The 18,788-nt window shown below is 39.2% G+C and overlaps 1 protein-coding gene across 3 annotated transcripts in view; it reads left to right on the top strand.

Annotated features, from left to right (window-relative positions):
- magi1b (membrane associated guanylate kinase, WW and PDZ domain containing 1b) overlaps positions 1–18,788 on the top strand; it is a 443,982-nt gene that overhangs the window by 353,862 nt on the left and 71,332 nt on the right. For 2 of the 3 annotated variants that reach the window (XM_060835673.1, XM_060835672.1), the window contains exons 5-7: positions 4,159–4,363; positions 10,550–10,632; positions 12,103–12,138. In XM_060835673.1, the coding sequence (XP_060691656.1) occupies positions 4,159–4,363; positions 10,550–10,632; positions 12,103–12,138 (324 nt within the window). The remainder of the gene's footprint in view (positions 1–4,158; positions 4,364–10,549; positions 10,633–12,102; positions 12,139–18,788) is intronic. The other variant, XM_060835674.1, reaches the window with a different exon arrangement.

The raw sequence follows: 18,788 nt of genomic DNA, 5'->3' as shown, positions 1-18,788 counted from the left end.
GAAAGGGATAGGTACATGCCACAGGCCAAGAGTTATCGATGGGGGATGGGCAATTATAATGCAATTAGGCAAGCCTTAGGAAGCCTAGAATGGGGTAGCAAAATGCAGGGATGGGGACAATCAAAATGTGGAGCTGGTTTAAGGAACAGATATTGCATATCTTTGATAGGTATGTCCTTGTCAGGCAAGGAGGAAGTGATAAAGTAAGGCAACAGTGGTTTACTAAAGAAATTGTATCTCTTGTTAAGTGGAAGAAGGAAGTTTATGTAACGTTGAGGCAAGATGGTTCGGATGAGGTGATGGAGAGTTACCGACTAGCTAGAAAGGATTTTAAAGATAGAGTTGAAAAGAGTAAGGAGGGGACATAAGCAGTCTTTAGCAGGTAGAATAAAGGAGAACCCTGAAGCTTTTCATAGATACGTGAAGAATAAAAGGATGACGAAGGTAGGAATAGGGCCTGTGAAAGACAAAAGTGGGAAGTTGTGTGTGGACCCTGTGGAGATCAGAGAGGTGCTAAGGAATATTTCTCATCTGTTCTCACTTGTGAAAAAGAGAATATTGTACAGAAGACTGAGATATGGGCTATCAGACTTGAAAGGATTGAGGTTAGTAAGGTGTGAAAGTAGATAAGTCCCTTGGGCCAGATGGGATTTATCTGAGCATTCTCTGGGAAGCTAGGAAGGGGTTAGCTGAGCCTTTGGCCTTGATCTTGAATCATCTTTGCCTACAGATTCAGTACCAGAGGACTAGAGGATTGCAAATGTTGTGCCCTTGTTCGAGAAGGACAATAGAGTTAACCCAGATAATTATAGATGAGTGAGCCTTACATCTGTTGTAGGAAAAGTTTTAGAAGGAATTATAAGAGATAGGATTTATAATAATCTAGCAAGCAACAATTTGATTGGAAATAGTCCACATGGATTCGTCAAGGGCAGGTCGTGTCTCACAAATCTCATTGAGTTTTTTGAGAATGTGACCAAGCATGTGGATGAGGGTAGGGCAGTTGATGTGGTGTAGATGACTTCAGTAAAGCCTTTGATAAGGTTCCACATTGTAGGCTACTGGAGAAAACGCGGGGTTGTAGGATTGAAGGTGATTTAGCAATTTGGATTAGAAACTGGCTGTCTATAAGAAGGCTCGAGTGATGATTGATGAGAAAATATTCAGCCTGGAATCTGGTTACTGGCATGCCTCAAGGATCTGTTTTGGGACTGTAGCTGTTTGTCATTTTATAAACAACTTAGACGCAGGCGTTAGTGGATGGGTTAGTTAATTTGCAGGTGATACTAAAATCGGTGGAATGCTGGACAATGTGGAAGAATGTTGCAGGTTACAGGGAGATTTGGATAAATTGCACAACTGGGCTGAGAGGTGGCAAATGGAGTTCAATGCAGATAAATGTGGGATGATTCACTTTGGGAAGAATAACAGGAAGGCAGAGTACTTGGTAGTGTGGATATGCAGAGGGATCTTGGAGTCCATGTACATATCCTTGAAAGTTGCCACTCAGGTTGACAGTGCTGTTGAGAAGGCATATGGTGTGTTAGGTTTCATTGGTACAGGGATTGAGTTCCGGAGCCATAATGTCATGCTGCAACTATACAAAACGCTAGTGCGGCCTCACATGGAGTATTGTGTGCAGTTCTGGTAACACCGTTACAGGAAGGATATGGAAGCATTGGAAAAGGTGCAGAGGAGACTTACCAGGGTGTTGCCTGGTCTGAAGCGAAGATCATTTGAGGAAAGGCTGAGAGACTTGGCTCTGTTCTCATTGGAGAGAAGAAGGCTAAGAGGCGATTTAATAGAGACGTACAGGATGATCAGAGGAATAGATAGGGTGGACAGTGAGAGCCTTTTTCCTAGGATGATGACATCTGCTTGTATGAGGGGGGCGTAGCTACAAATTAAAGGGTGATAGATTTAAGACAGATGCTAGAGACAGGTTCTTTACTCAGAGTGTGGTAAGGGCGTGAATGCCCTGCTTGCCAATGTAGTTAACTCAGCCACATTAGGGACATTTAAACTGTCCTTGGATAAGCATATGGATAATGATGGGATTGTGTAGGATAATGGGCTTAGATTAGTTCATAGGTCAGGACAACATTGATGGCTGAAGGACTTGTTCTGTGCTGTATTGTCCTATGTTCTATATTCTCAGAGAAGCCTACGTTCCTCAAGCAAGAAAACAAATGACAGATTTGTCAATCATTTACTTCATGCTAACTTTGGAATCCAACTGTTTGCAAAATGGTTACTATGTTTGTGTACATGACACTACATTTTAAAGTTATTCACTGTAATATGAAGTGCTTTGAGATTTCGCTTGAAAGGTGATAAGCTGTTACATCAATACACATCTTTCAGTAATATGTAAAGGCCACCTTCCCTGATTGTTTAACTTTTCATAAACATTTTCAATTGTCAAGATTTTCAGTATGTTACAGAATCATTTGGCACTAAAGCTGCTTTGCAGTACACCATGTGTTCTTTCAACAAAATAAAATAATCAATTGCATCTATATGTAAATCAGGAAATCCCCTGCCAGTACTGCTGGCCAAATTAAAGAGTACATCAACAATTTTTTTTGTGAATAAGATGAGAATTATAACTTTTTAAAATTGAAGGTATTGCATACAATCTTTTATTTGAGTCCCATGTTGTACATTTTGCTGTGAGAATTATTGTTCAAAATGATGGTCTAGGTATTTTTTATTGTTCAACAGGAGGGAGGATACTATCTACAGTGATCTATGCTGTTTTGAACATTTTCTGTGATGTATTAGTTATCATTAGAATTTACCATGAAATTGAATTTGGGGATGCAGATACACTATTGAATGCCACATAATTGTCAATCACTGGTCAAAATAACAGTTGTGGAAAGTCTGTCTAACCAAAAACTCTATTTATGGACCAATTTTAATGACGGAGATTCTTTTATGAATTAACTTCAGACTCCTGATTTGTTTAATAAGCTAAATTTTACTGTTAGTGGGCGGCAAACTTATAGTTTGTGCCACTGATCTTGACAAAAGACTCTGTACATGATCTGGACATCTCAAAGGCATGGACTTTACTTCACCTGATGTCACTTCATTTCCAGTCTCCAAGTCAGGGAGATATTTCTAGGTGCCCAGCAACATTGATCTCATCATGCAGGATAGGCAACAGACTACACATTGAAATATTCTCAAAGACACTGAAGCAGGAAGTAATATCCATTGAGTCTTTTTGCTTTAATTTTTAAAGCTGTTTTATGAATAGAACAATAAATGAATGGAACACATAAATATTGCACTAAAGTAGAAGCTAAAATGCCATAAGGTAAAATATTTTACCATAATGGAAAAAAAAGATATTCAACAAATATAGAATTGCTCTTTCAGGTCCGATGAAACTGTTTAGCAATAATTATGCAATTATTATGTCAAAAGAAACTCATATGTGAAAAGGTGTGACTTGGTTAAGGATTTTTATAACAAAACTACAGTGTAATAGGAAAATTCTGGTCAGTTCAGTTATTTCCAATCAGTTAAAATCTAGAGAAACCTCAACAGTATGTTCTCTGGAAAAACAGGAAATCATTGGCAGTCAATTCTGCAATTCCCCATTTACCTGTGCAAATTCAAGAAGTTGCTGTCAACTCAGTGGAGTAATGCCAGTGCACGTTGATGGCATTGCAATTGCAGCTACATCAAAATCCAGAACAATGCATTTAAGTGATTATACAGTCATCAATACGTTTGTTAACTGACTTGAGTGGAAATGGTAAAAATGTTGAGTAAGTTCAATGATGATGACTTTGTTCATAGACAGCATTTTGGATTAGATTAGATTAGATTCCCTACATTGTGGATACAGGCTCTTCAGCCCAACCAGTTCACACTGACCCTCCAAAGAGTAATCCATCCAGACCCTCTGACTAGTGCACCTAGCTTTATGGGCAATTTAGCATGGTCAGTTCACCTGACCTGCACATCTTTGGATTATGCACTTTTTTTTTACTGCTTTATATTTAAACATGAAGCATTTTACTGCCTTTCGATCTGCTAAATATTTATGTGCTCAGGCGCCTTACCTTCAACTATTTTAGAGTTCGAAATTAAACAGTTAGAATGTGTTTTCTATTCTGACATTAATATTCGGCTTGTTTTTAGATTCCAGTGAGCAAGACGAACAAAACACTCACGCCCCCAAAGAAGAGGCACCTCAATATAACAACTTCAGTAGCTCCAAGATCCAGAGTGCCGCGCTGCCTCAGCAACCAATACAGAGCTCTAGTCTCACAACAGACAACCTTGGTCCTTTGCCTGACAACTTGGAAATGGCGTTTACTGAAAATGGGGAAGTCTACTTTATTGAGTGAGTTTAGTTTTTTATTGGAACTTTGTTTAGTATTTTAAAAATCAGTGGGCTATAAAGCTGTGGAGAATTAGAAATTTTATTCATTGAAGGTTGGTACTTCTTTACTGACTTGGGGAGGAATTAAGCACCTTAGCATTGGTCATAAAATGATATATCAATTGTCATAGTTTTGATGTGTTGCTTTGGAAAAATGTTGGCATAAGAATGTTTGTATTTCAAAGATTGTGGACAGCCTTACAGTTTGAGAAAATTGAAAGTGATGATGTACCAAAATCCACATGTTCTCATTCCTTGATGAAGGGCTAACACCTTGAAATTAAACACCTGAGCAACAACAACTTGGATTTATAAATTGTCTTTAATATGGTAGTTGCTTCCAAGTGGACATGATTTACATGGTATTTGGAAAGGTAAGGACTGATTAGGGATAGTCAGAATGGCTTTTTTGATTCGGAAATCATGTCTCACAAACTTGATTGAGTTTTTGAAGAAGTAACAAAGAGGACTGATGGGGGCAGAGCGGTAGATGTGATCTATATGGAGTTCGATAAGGCGTTCAACAAGGAGACTGTATAGCAAAGGTTAGATCTCATGGAATACAGCGAGAACTAGCCATTTGAATACAGAACTGGCTCCAAGGTACAAGACAGACAGTAGTGGAGGGTTGATCTTCAGACTGGAGGCCTGTGACTAGTGGAGTGCCACAAGGATCAGTGCTGTGCCCACTGCTTTTCGTCATTTATTAAAGATTTGGATGTGAACATTGGAGGTATAGTTAGTAAGTTTGCAGATGACACCAAAATTGGAGGTGTAGTGGACAGCGAAGGTTACCTCAGAGTACAATGGGATCTTCATCAGATGGACCAATGGGCTGAGGAATGTCAGATAGAGTTTAATATAAATAAATGCAAGGTACTGCATTCTGGACAAGCAACTTAGAGCAGGACTTGCACACTTAATGGTAAGGTTGTGGGGAGTGTTGCTGAACAAAGCAGCCTTGGAATGCAGGTTCATAGTTCCTTGAAAATGGAGTCACAGGTATCTAGAATAGTGAAGAAGGTGTTTGGTATGCTTTCCTTTATCGGTCAGAGCATTGGTTATAGGCTTGGGAGGTCATGTTGAGGCTGTATAGGACATTGCTTCAGCCACAATTGGAATATTGTGTGCAATTCTGGTCTCCTTCCTATCAGAAGGATGTTATGAAACTTTGATTTGATTAGATTACTTACAGTGTGGAAACAGGCCCTTCGGCCCAACAAGTCCACACTGACTCTCCAAAGAGCAACCCACCCAGACCCATTCCCCTACATTTACCCCTTCACCTAACACTACGAGCAATTTAGCATGGCCAATTCACCTAACCTGCACATTTTTGGACCGTGGGAGGAAACCGGAGCACGGGGAGAATGTGCAAACTCCACAGTCAGTCGCCTGAGGCGGGAATTGAACCCAGGTCTCTGGCACTGTGAGGCAGCAGTGCTAACCAATGTGCCACCGTGCTGCCAATAAAAAGTTTCAGAAAAGATTTACAAGGATGTTGCCAGGGTTGGAGGACTTGATCTATAGGGAGAAGTTGAATAAGCTAGGGCTGTTTTCGCCGGGGCTTGAGAGGCTGAGGGATGACCTTATAGAAGTTTATAAAATCATGAGGGGTACAGATAGGATAAACCATGGGGTGGAGGAGTCCAGAACTTGAGGGCATAGGTTTAGGGTGAGAGGGGAAAGATACATAAGGGACCTAAGAGGACAATGTTTTCACGCAGAGGGTGGTGCGTGTATGGAATGAGCTGCCAGAGGAAGTGGTGGAGACTAGTACAATTACAGCATTCAAAAGGCATCTGGATGGGTATATGAAAAGGAAAGATGTAGTGGGATATGGGCCAATTACTGGCAATGGAAATAAATTAGGTTAGGATATCAGGTCGGTATGGACGAGTTGGTCTGAAGGGTCTGTTTCTATGCTGTACGTCTCTATCACTCTATGACTATGACTAAGTGCTTCACAACAACGTTATGATAAAAATAGTATTCTATAATCCTAGGAAAATTTGATAGTGGAGATATTAACAAGGTGATTAAAAAGTCTAGTCAAAGAATTTTTATTTTAATGAACATGAAATAGAGAGAAGTTTACAGTAAGAAGGCACATCTTCCCATGATGAGGGCAAACGAAATTAGAATGCAAGTGCCAGAATTGGAAAAATGCAAAATTCTTAGAAGACGGGATAAATTGGCAGAGCTCAAGGAAAGTAAATCATGTCAGGATTTGAGCATAAGTTTAAAATAGTTAATCCTTTTGCTAGACTGTGAGCCATTGTAGGATGGCAAGCACAGGAGGAATTTATGGATAATGCACAGTATAGGATTGTCATAATGGTGGAAAAATAAAAAGTTTAAATAAATGATGGGCCATCATTATTGACTGCTAAATTTGATACAACTGTCTTGTGAAATCAACTTAAGTTGCAGCAAAATTCTCTTCACACTCTGCTTTACTAATTTGTACAAACAAAAAACGCACTCTCACTCTTATCTTATTGCTTAAACTGGATGGATTCCTAGTTTTTCCACTGTTTCAGTCATTATTATTTCAGTTAGTTCACATTGTCTTCACTTGAAATGAAACTGAAAAAGTTTGACTCAGTGACAGTCTTGGTTCTGAACCTGGAGACTGTTGGTCCACGAGACATGCAGGAGAAAAATCCGACAACCCATAGAGCCTGCTCTGCCATTCAGTATGATCACAGCTAAACTCAAGCTTCACCTTCACATTCTGATCTGCTCTTCCTGTCACTTGATTCCCTGATAGACCAATAATCATCTTATCTCAGCCTTAAATATATCCAATGGAGCATATACAATCCTCTGGAGTAGAGGACTCCAAAGAACTACAACTCTTTGAGTGAAGAAATTTCTCATCTCACTCCTAAATGATCGACTCTTTATTTGAAAAATGTATGTCTTGATTTAGATTCCCCTGCCAGGGAAACAAAATTGCACTATCTACTCTGTCCAGCCCTTTCATAATCTTAAATTATTCAATTAGATCAACTCTCATTCTTCTAAACTGTAGAGAATATAGACACAATTTACTCAGCTTATCATCATCATCATCAAACAACGCTCTCACCAGACGGCCAATCTAGTGAACCTCCACTGTACTGGCTCCAGTGCAAGTATGGAATCCAAAATTGTGTGCAGTGTTCCACTTGTAGTTTCAACAAAGTCCTGTACAATCATAACAAGAATAATTTATTCCTGTACATCAGCTCCCTTGTACCAATATGCCAGTTTCTTTCCTATTTGCTTGTCATACCTGGAGACTTTGATTCCTTCTCTCAGTACACCCACATTTTTGCGACTATCACCCTTCAAATATTTCATGCCCTTCCACATAGATTGTGATGACACCACCCTCTGACTCAACACCACCCACCTCTTTTGGTATCTCTCCCTTTAAATAATCAGAGTATTTGTCAAAAATCCAACATTTAATCAGAGAAATTCTCTTCGAAATAAAAGATTGGAAAAGTGAACAGTTGTCTTCAATCCTGCCACATTCACTACATTTTGGCACCGACTACATCTCTCGTCCTGGTATCTTCCTGAGATTAAACTAGACAATTTGCATCTTTATCCCAGCAGTTGCCCCTGAGCTAAGCTTCTGACAAGACATTCACATCATTTTTCTCTTAAGCTACTGTTAACGTTGGTTAGATTCTTGTCTCCTTGAACTCATTTTGCTTTTCTGTTGTAAACAGACAGTAACTACCATCTGTCTTCTCTCTCCCGCTCTATTTGGCTTCTTTTAAAATCTGCCGTACTTCTTTTCAAAGTGTTTCATATTCTTTCTGCAGCAGTAATTCAAAACAAACCCCCTGCTTTCTTCACCTTAGAAGAATAATGTTACTAACACTCTGAGGGAACAAAAACAAAATGACCGAATTTACCAAATGAGCATCAAGAAATTACCAACAACTGCTTTGAAACTTTAATACAAAGAACTAATGCAAATTAACCATGAATTCTTCAAACAAAAAGGTGAACTTTATTTTAAATAGTTGATACAATAAATAAACTATCAAGTGGTTTCTCTGGCATGTAAGGCATGGTGACAAAAGTCCACAGTGTGCTGTTCTGTGGAACAGGTCCTTCAGCCCACCATGTATGTGCTGACCTTGATACTGTTCTAAACTAATCCCAGCTGCCTCACATGATCCATATCTTCTATTCCTTGCTTGTTCATGTGCCTGTCTAAATGCCCCTCAAACTTTGCTATAGTATCTGCTACTACCAACTCCCCTGAAAGCACATTCCAGGCACCTACTATCCACCGTGTAAAAACATTTTTTCCTCTCACATCGCCTTTAAACTTGCCCCTCACCTTAAACCTATGCCAGCTATTATTTGACATTTTCGTCTTGGGTAAGAGACTCCAATTTTCCACCCTGTCCTTGCCAGTCATAGTTTTATATATTTCTATCAGATTCCCCCACCCCACAATCTCCAATACTTTAGCAAAAGTAATCCAAGTTTGTCCAACCTCTTGTTTTAGCCAAAACACTCCAAATCATCCAACATTCTGGTAAACCTCATCTGCACCCTCGCCAAAGCCTCCATATCCTTCCTATAATGCAACAACCAGAACTGCACATAGTACTACAAATGTGGTCTGACCAATGTCTTACACAGTTATAACACGTTATGCCAATTTTTATACTCAGTGCACTGACTGCTAAAGGCAGGCATGCCTTATGCCACCACTATCACCTTATCTACTTCATGCAGGTTAGTTCAGGAGCTCTATACAACAACAGCTTTCATCTCTGAGTTTTACAGGCACGATTACCATCAGCACAGCACCCTTTTGCAACCCTCTCTCCCTCAGGTAATACCTATCCTGATGGTGTGTCTGTCTGGTGTTCTTTTTCAACCAACCAGTAAATAATACGCTGGCCAGTTCAGGGAAAGGAACTAGCTATTTAAAGCCTCTGACTATTCAAACAGCTCTCCACATTTTAGACCTTTTTAGCCAGCACCCCAGAGCTTCTGTCTTCATTTCAGTTAAACAAAATAAATTGATATCTTCCTGAAAATGATTTAATTTTCATCATGATACATCTGTGTTCCTCTTTCCATCTCTGTCTGCATTCTATTTGTGCTTGCATCAAGCCCTTCACACTCCAGCTCAGCTGTTTGCACCCCGCTTTTGTGTCTGCACGTCTTAAGTCATGTGGCGCAGATATAATTATTTCTGACCTTTCATTCTTGGTACTTCTCCTAGGTCAAGAGTTGGTGTTGCTTCTAGGTCAAGCTTGCCAGCTCCTGTAGACCAGTATTTCCTATTCCCAAGCAAATCAAAATGATCTCTTTACAATAGATGCAAACTCTTAAAGGTCATTTTCAAACATTCGTAAAAACAATTATGATCCACAGATCTTTTGGAAAAAAATTTCATTTCTTTCCTTAATGTATTGTTTCCAGGTCAAAACTTACCATAGGTGTCAGTGCATCAAAAAAGTTGTATTACAAATGTTTATACGTTTCCATAGTACGTGGATAATTGTGCAATCATGGCAAATTCAGTTAACTGATCTGAGATTAAACATGCTCTTTAAATAGTAGAGCTTGATTGAAAGCTACTCTTAGAGGATTAGATTAGATTCCCTACAGTGTGGAAACAGGCCCTTTGGCCCAACCAGTTCACACTGACCCTCTGAAGAGTAACCCACCCAGACCCATTTCCCTCTGACTAATTTACCTAGCACTATGGGCAATTTAGCATGGCCAATTCACCTAACCTGCACATCTTCGGACTGTGGGAGGAAACCAGAGCACCCGGAGCAAACCCATGTAGACACGGGGAGAATGTGCAAACTCCACATAGTCACCTGAGGCTAGAATCGAACCTGGGACCCTGGTGCTGAGGCAGCAGTGCTAACCACCGAGCCACCGTTACTTAAAATGATTTTATCTGTTTATACTGTAGAATTTATATTATGATATAAAACTTTACTATTGTATTCTGCATTCTTTGGATTCCCCCAGTTTAAAAAGATGTATAAATTGTTTTAAAAAATAATATTCAGCAGGAGTTGCTGACACAGGTCTTGCTACTTTAAAGCTCTTGAGAGATTTTGAGTTATGTGTGTGCATACTTAAATATATTTTGATGTTTTGTAGCCACAACACTAAGACTACATCATGGCTTGATCCAAGGTGCCTGAGCAAGCAGCCCAAACCACTCGAAGAATGTGAAGATGATGGTCAGTGAAATGTGATCATTCTAGAATCGTTGATCAGAAAAATGTACATGTTGCAATAAAACGTAGTTGATTCCTGATAGACAGCATGTTTCAATTTTTTTCTCTCTCTCCAATAACGGACTCAATTAACTGCTCTATATAATCAGTTACTTCACTTAAATAATTATGCAATGTCACTTCAAGTTACATATTTTAATGAAGTGGATTGTGTACCTTTAGTTTAAAAGTTTGTTTTCTAGTCCAAGTGTTCAATTGCAATGTTCATCTCTGCTGCTATTCAAAAAGATATCTTGGCACTACCAACCCACTCATCTCTTCTAAAACCAGTCAGTGTTCTCAGAAAATAGATGGGAATGTTCTAGAAACTTACTTACCTACTGTAGCACAAATAATTTGGAACCTTATCGATCTTCAATCATTACTGACCTAATCAAAGTGACTTTTTAAAAATCTCTATTTATTGAAACTATTGACTGTAGTTGCATGTAAGCCTTTGCTCAGATGATAGTACTCTTGACTGTGAATGAGAAGATTGTTGGTTCATGTCCTGTCGTCAAAACTCTAGGCTGGCACCCAAACTGAGGGAATATTGTGCTCCAGAGATGTATTCTTTTGTTTGAGAAATTAAACAGATTGCCTGACTACCTTCCCACATCTATGTAAAATACCCCATAACATTATTCTGAAGAAGTACAATGTCCATAGTTTTCTGGCTGATATTTAACACTCAATCACTTATCACAGCAACATTATCTGGCCATTATCACTTGCTGCCATGTTTCCCACACTTAATAGTGACTACAGTTCAAAAATACTTCATTTTCTTTAAAGCTGTTTGTGACATCCTCAGGTCATGACGTATGCTATGTAAATGTAAGTAAATGAATTCCTGACTTTTGAGTGACTTAATGACTTTGAAAATAAAACAGCATGAAATAATATATGTATATCATCTAGGTCATATTCTTCAGCATTTTCTCTTGGAATTTGTTTCTTGGATTATGTCTGTACTTTGCAGTTATTTTAAAGCTGCAGTATTTTATTGCTCTTTCCATTTGGTAACTTGCCCTTATTTGCAAGGTTCGCCTTGGTTCTGCAAGTTTTTTTTTGTATTTGCTTACATAAGCTAAAAACAAAATTGTGGTATAACATTTTCTTCAAATGATTGAAAGAATAGTATAATAAAAAAAAGTGTTTTTGTAATGTTATATGGCTGTTTCTTAAATAGCTTGAGCTGGGCAATCAAAGATGGACATAGCAATTTAATGGTGTAGTGTGCTGAATGTTTCTTCAGGAAATCTGGGATTTATGGATTGCTTTTGTGTTTCCCTGTTTATTTTCTTAATTGCCTGGGTGGAACTACTGCTGTTGGGGATGGGGGTCTTTGCTTGTTGGTTTCACTTTGATTTTAGCTAAATTCTTTTCTGTTACTTTCTTCTGTCCTTGCTGGGTGCATTTGCCTTGGAGAAGAAGGGGTACACACAGAGGAACTGGACAGTGAAATAGGTAACTCGCCGTACAGCATGATGTGTAGTAATTCAAATTTCAACAAATATTCACACGTTCTTAAGCTTTCTCTATTTTAAGTACTGTTGTGATGAAAACAATTCAGTCCTGCAGTTACTTGACTCATGGTTTGAACATAATTGAAGCTCTGTGCTTAATGCAAAGCAATTACAGAATGTAATTTTAGACCTTTCTGTAATCAATGGATATTGATCCAACACAATACAACTTGCAATATGTGGTTACTGTGGTTGATGAGATCAGTCTAAGGGTATGACATAAAAATGTCTCAAAGTAAAAGGCCAGCATCAACAGTGAATGATCTTTGGGTTTGAATAATGTTTATATATATGTGTGTGTGTGTGTCAGAAAATATGTTCAGTATCAAATGTTCTTAGTCAGATTATTTGCCATTAGGCCAAAACAAAACACTCAAGAAAAAAAAAGATATTGAATCTTGGAACTTGCCAATAAGTCGAGCAGCATCTGTGAAGAGAGAAACAGCATCAGCATTTCAGCTTCACAACAATCCATCCGAACTGGAAAATGTTAAAACTGATCAAGGTTCAGCAGAATATTGGCAGGGAAATGGGAAAGGGGGTGAAAGAGCAAAAGAGATGTGAGAAAGATTAAAAGGCTGGTGGATGTTGGAAGGCAAAAGGAGATGATAGTAGATGAGCCAAAAGGTGAGCGTAGATGTGCACATAGCAAGAACAGAATAATTACAGACTCTAGATTTAATCATTAAGCAGTTGTATAGCAGAACTGTGTATGCAAAAAGTCATTTTCAGTTGTGACAGAATTGTTGCTTTAATGAATTCTTAATCTGCAAATATGGCTTTCACAAATAAATAATAGAATATTTTCAAGCACATTTGAAGTGCCCCCTTCCTTCAACCAATGGTAATTTCTTTCAGTCTCAAGTTGTCGCAGATTGCTGGTGCTTACTTCATAAGCTGCATTCAGCAAAGGGTGTACCAAGCTGAGTTGAGAAGTTCATTACCATCTAAATTATAAAAACCTTCAACAAGCTGCTGTTCAGACAAATGTTTCACTCCAGGCAATGTAGTACAGTAATTAATGAGATGAAAAACATTGAGTGCTGCAGCTTAAAAGCAAAATCTTATGAATATTTAGAGCAAAGGATCCCTTTTCTGTTTCTGCAATAATGTGTTGAAATGGATATACAAATTATTCTTTCTATTTCTGTTTTATTTAACACTATTGGGTGCAGCACACTTACATCCATTATTTTTTTTTGTCTCAAGTATGTACATAGGTGGAAATGCATCAAGAGTAAGTCTTTAAACCTCCCAGCTTTATAAAATATTTTATTGAAGTCCACAATGATTAAAATCCTTTTTCCTATGCTTCATATAAAAGACAGAATTTTACTGTCGCCCATTATCACCTTTGCAGGCAAAGGGCTTGTACAATTCCACAAGTGTCCTTCCCACAGCCCTCTTGCCTGTCTTCAAATTTGTCCACAGTTCATGCTGATCAATCCTCTGGTAGGAAGGGTGGGGATGGGGAGTATCCATCGCTGTTCCTCTCTTCCACATTGGGCATAGTCCCTGCCTCAGCCCATTGCATTCCTACCACATCCTTTCTCCACACATGGCCTTGCTATTATGATGGCCACCTCCCTCTATCCTTACTTCCGGGCTTTTACTCAACTCCCACAACACCTACGCTGATTGCAGTGGCACTGTGAGCCCCAGCAGTTTGCCCTAATCCTGATAGTGCTGGTGGGACAACAGAATTGGCAAGCCTATCGAGCCTCTGGAGACGGGGGCAGAAGTTTGTCCTCCGTCCAGTTCAAGCTTCTCAGAATGTTAAATGGCTGCAGGGCACGACGTTGGTGGGAATGAATTCCCTGCTGACTCTCCAGCAGGAAACACCACCATCTTGTGTCCAAACAGATTCTAATTGAATCTCTTGTTCTATGCAAGAGCCAAGAGAGAAAGTGATTCACTCATGAAAAGAAAATCAGCCCTTTATTAAATATAAAATAACCTCTAAACAGCAAATACAATAAATTGCTGACTTTATTCTTATATTATAGCATGATTCCAAATGGTGGTTCCCCTCTGTTAATCTGAAGAATGTATCTCTAAGTGGTTGAAAAGGTAAAGGGCAAATAACTTAATAGATATTCGTAGAATCCATGTTCTGAGCTTGCTTCAGGTAAAATAGACATTGACCAGGAGTTTTAATATATACCCATAAAGCAACAATAATTTGGGAGTTTGGAACTGGAAATACTTCCGTTTCTAAAATCTGATTTGTGGCAATCTATATATAAATATATACTTCTAAAAGTATGGCTTTAACTTGAATAATTCTTTAAAACTATAATTATAAGAAAGGTTTAGTCATATATTTAAAGACAGTTTAATGCCTTTTAACTAGTAAGGTATCCAGCGTTTTTTGCAGCATCTGTTTAGTGCTGTTTTAGTGTCAACTGCGACATATAATAACATTTTCATGAAGCTTTATGTAGGTACAAGTAATTATAGAGGTCGAATAATAATCATGTTTTTAAATGCTTTTCTTTAATGATCTAACATTTTAAGAGCACAGGTTCCCATGGAAAGTAATCTAAATAAGGATAGCTTTTAGCTCTTCAGTTTAATGCACATTTTAGTGTATTAAGGTAATTAGCATAGTCCATGAGGAACCTTAGGAACGTCTTCACATCAAGAGAAATTGCTGGAAAAGTATAGCAGCATCCGTGGAGAGAAATCAGAGTTAATGTTTCAGGTCGAATGACCCTCCCTCAGAACAGTGCTGAGGAAGGGTCACTCGGTCTGAAACATCAATTCTGATTTCTCTCCACAGATGCTACCAGACCTGCTGACCTTTTCCAGCATATCTTTTAGTTTCTGATTTACAATGTCTGCAGTCCCTTTTTTTTTTACTATAGAGACAGTCTGACATGAACCACTTCAGTAAGAACTTTCACTCTTGGCATTGTTCTGTCTTCCTCTCTGCCTGGCTTGCTGTGTTCTTCCAAGCTCCTGCTTGTCATCGGACACCTTCCTCCCCTTTCTTGACATCTTAATTTCCATCTCCGGTGACAGTTGCCAGGCAGACATTTACTATAAACCCCCAGACACTCTCATCTGCCTGGACTACACCTCCTCCCACCCCATATCCTGCAATAACTCCATCCCATTCTCCCAATTCCTTAGCTGCATCTGCTCTGAGAAGGAGACATTCCTCTCCCAAGCATCCCAGACAGCCGTCTATCACACCATCTTCATTCAATGTTCTACTGCTCTAAATCCCAATCCCAAACGCAATAAGGACAGAGTCTCCCTTGTCCTCACCTACCAATCTCTGCATCCAACACATCATTGGCCAACTCCAACTAGACCCCTCCACCAAGAACATCTTCCCCTCCCCACCCAGCTCTGCCTTCTGCAAGGACCATACCCTTTACTTGTCCTTTGTTCATGCCACTCTCCCCACCAACCCCCCCAGTTCCCCAGATACCTCCCCCACAACTGGAAAAGATGCAAAACATGCTGGTACACCAGACCCCTCATCTCCATCCAGGGCCCCCAAACAGTCCTTCCACATGAGTCAGAGGTTCACCTGCCCCTCCTCCAACCTAGTTTACTGTATCTAGTGCTCCCAATGTGATCTTTTCCACATCACGGAGACCGAACATAAACTTATGGAACTGTTTGCCAAGCATCTCAGGCGGGCCCACAAGGGTCAACTGGACCTCCCAGTCACCGTCCATTTTAATTTAACTTCCCATTCTCTTTCCGTCATGTCCATCCTTGGCCTCCTCCATTGCCACAGTGAACCAAATCGCAAATTGGAGGAACAACACCTCATCTTCTGCCTGGGCAGCCTACAGCCCAGAAGACTCAACAGTGAGTTCTCCAATTTCAAATAATCTCTTCCCATCCACTGACTCAATTCCCAGCCCCTCCCCTCCCAGCCACCTCTTGGATTCATTCCTCCCATCGACCAATCAGATCACACCCTCTACCGTCTTCACCTATCCCCACTTCAACACCCTGTCCCCGCCTCCCCCTTTATCTGCAGCTCCCCCTACATCCACCCCCATACCTGAAGAAGGATTATACCTGAAATGTCAACTTCGCCACCTCCTGATGCTGCCTGGCTTGCTGTATTCTTCCAGCCTCCTGCTTGTCTATCCTGTCTTCCTCTCTAAACACTTAACCAACTGAGCTGAGAGACACCACACTTTACTGATATAGTTGATATTAAACTGCAATTCCACTGCTTTCAGTTTTGCTAAAAAAAAACTGAATTATAGGGGATATGGATATCAAGAGTGAAAAAGATGCATTAGTGTCTTTAGGAGAGACTTAATAGAAACTTACAAGATAATACATGGCTTGGAAAGGGCAGACGCTAGGAAATTGTTTCCGTTAGGCGAGGAGACTAGGACCCGTGGACGCAGCCTTAGAATTAGAGGGGGTCAATTCAGAACAGAAATGCGGAGACATTTCTTCAGCCAGAGAGTGGTGGGCCTGTGGAATTCGTTGCCGCAGAGTGCAGTGGAGGCCGGGACGCTAAATGTCTTCAAGGCAGAGATTGATAGATTCTTGATGTCACAAGGAATTAAGGGCTACGGGGAGAATGCGGGTAAGTGGAGTTGAAATGCCCATCAGCCATGATTGAATGGCGGACTGGACTCGATGGGCCGAATGGCCTTACTTCCATTCCAATGTCTTATGGTTTTAAAATGAATCATTTTAATTACTGGAAATCTTTAGCAAATGTGCTGCTTATGAGTTAATAAACATTAACTTTGTCACGAGATGTATTTTAGAGATTATTTGATTAAAAAACAGCTATCATATTGTTGCAACAATGCAAGTATAGAAAGTAAGATTGAAAGTGTAGTCTTGAAATACAATTGGATAAGTGTCAATGGTGATATGTTCTGAAATGTTTTCGATATTGTTGTAGATGTGTGTTAATACACATATTTGAAATAATTGTATTTTAAGTGTATATAAATACACAAAATATATTTACTCCATCCCTTTGTACATAACTCAGTTGAACTGATTAAATGTCATGACCAGTGTCTGATGATAGATAAATGGGGAAGTTAAATTTTAGAATTTTGCAGGCGCAGTATTATCCAGAGACTGTACCTATCTAAACAACAAAATGAATAAGTTCCTTTGTTTATTTTCTGTTAACATCATATAAATAAATATAATTTGATTTAAATTATTTGAACTAAGGATGAGATGAATGTGAGGGAGGATTTCTGAGGATTAGATTATTGAGCAAATAGGTGTCACTTTCTTTGGAAGATGGTATGAATTTTTTTCATGACTGCAGGGACTGTTTCAAGCAATTGAGCTTAATTCTCTGTCTCTAGTGGAGAGACAAATATAATATTTAACCATATTGTTTTTGTTTGCCGGATGATGAAGGGAAGACAGCATAAATGATGTGCAATGTTCTAAAAAGTCATTTCATGAAAATTATGTTTTGTAGCCTGAGTAATGTAACTGAATTCTTCAGAACTCGTGTGCACCACAATTGTTGAATAGAGTGTAATGGTTCAATAAGATTATATGATTACCTTACGATTTCTGAACTCTGGATTTACAACAAATCCAAACTGAGAGGATGAAAAGTATTTCTATCTGTCTTTCCACTGCCTTGAAACAAGTAGTGCTGCCTCCAGTATAAAACCAGTACAAATTTGATATTATATTGGCCTTTCACTCAAAAGTCACATTGATGGCTACTCTGGAAGCAGAATGATGTGTGGAAATAGAATGTAGTCAAGAGGTTGGTGCTGAGGTATACTCTTAAATTGGAAATAATTTAGACTGGACAGTACCTAATGTGCAGCTATGTGATAATTATTTGGAAGGTATTCTATTCCACCCGCACTAACATCTTTCACTGTCATGAACGCAAAAGATCGGCCAGAAAGGATTTGTGAATTGCTGATTGGTTGCTATGGGAGTTTTATGCTCTAAGATGTTGCTTGAGCCACACGAATTAGCAAGAAAATGTCAAATGCAGCAGAGGAGAGGTCAGGATTACCAGAGCAGATACCAGTTTTTTTTTAATCGACAAACAACAAGTGAATTGCACAATATAATAAAGTAAAAAATAGAAAATGTCAATCACATCGAAGGCCTTTGACACATTTCTCAAGTTTGACCCATTTTTAAAATATAGGCCACTGCAGTCTCACTGGAAAGAAATCTAACATATTCTCCTGAAGATGAAAAAAAAACCCATAATCCTCCTCGAGGCTGATGTCCTGCCCAAGTTTCCTGTCTGCAGAGCTCAGTTCACATTTCTTCTATTCACTCCTATTGCTCCTTTCAAATATGGAAGTTAGGAATATTTAAAAGGTTGTTGTTATTATGGTAAACACATAACCCGGACTCTGAATAGACAGAGATTCAATGCACCTTCAGCAGGTCCCAATGCACTGTCTCTGCCTGAGAAGATTAAACTTAGTTGGGCAAGGTTCAACCCCTGCTATCATTACTTGTAGCAAGTGGGGAGGGGAAGTCCACCTAAATTATATCATGTGTCTAATGGTTGTCCCTGTCCCCATTATTCTCATTAACCTTCTGTCCCAAAATACTTGTTTCAGGTTTAAAGATGGCGAAAAAAAAATG

This window comes from Hemiscyllium ocellatum, chromosome 14 (genome assembly GCF_020745735.1).
Source record: "Hemiscyllium ocellatum isolate sHemOce1 chromosome 14, sHemOce1.pat.X.cur, whole genome shotgun sequence".
Lineage (NCBI taxonomy): Eukaryota > Metazoa > Chordata > Chondrichthyes > Orectolobiformes > Hemiscylliidae > Hemiscyllium > Hemiscyllium ocellatum.
The sequence above is the reverse complement of the archived record's forward strand: the minus strand, read 5'-3'. Positions and strand labels throughout refer to the sequence as shown.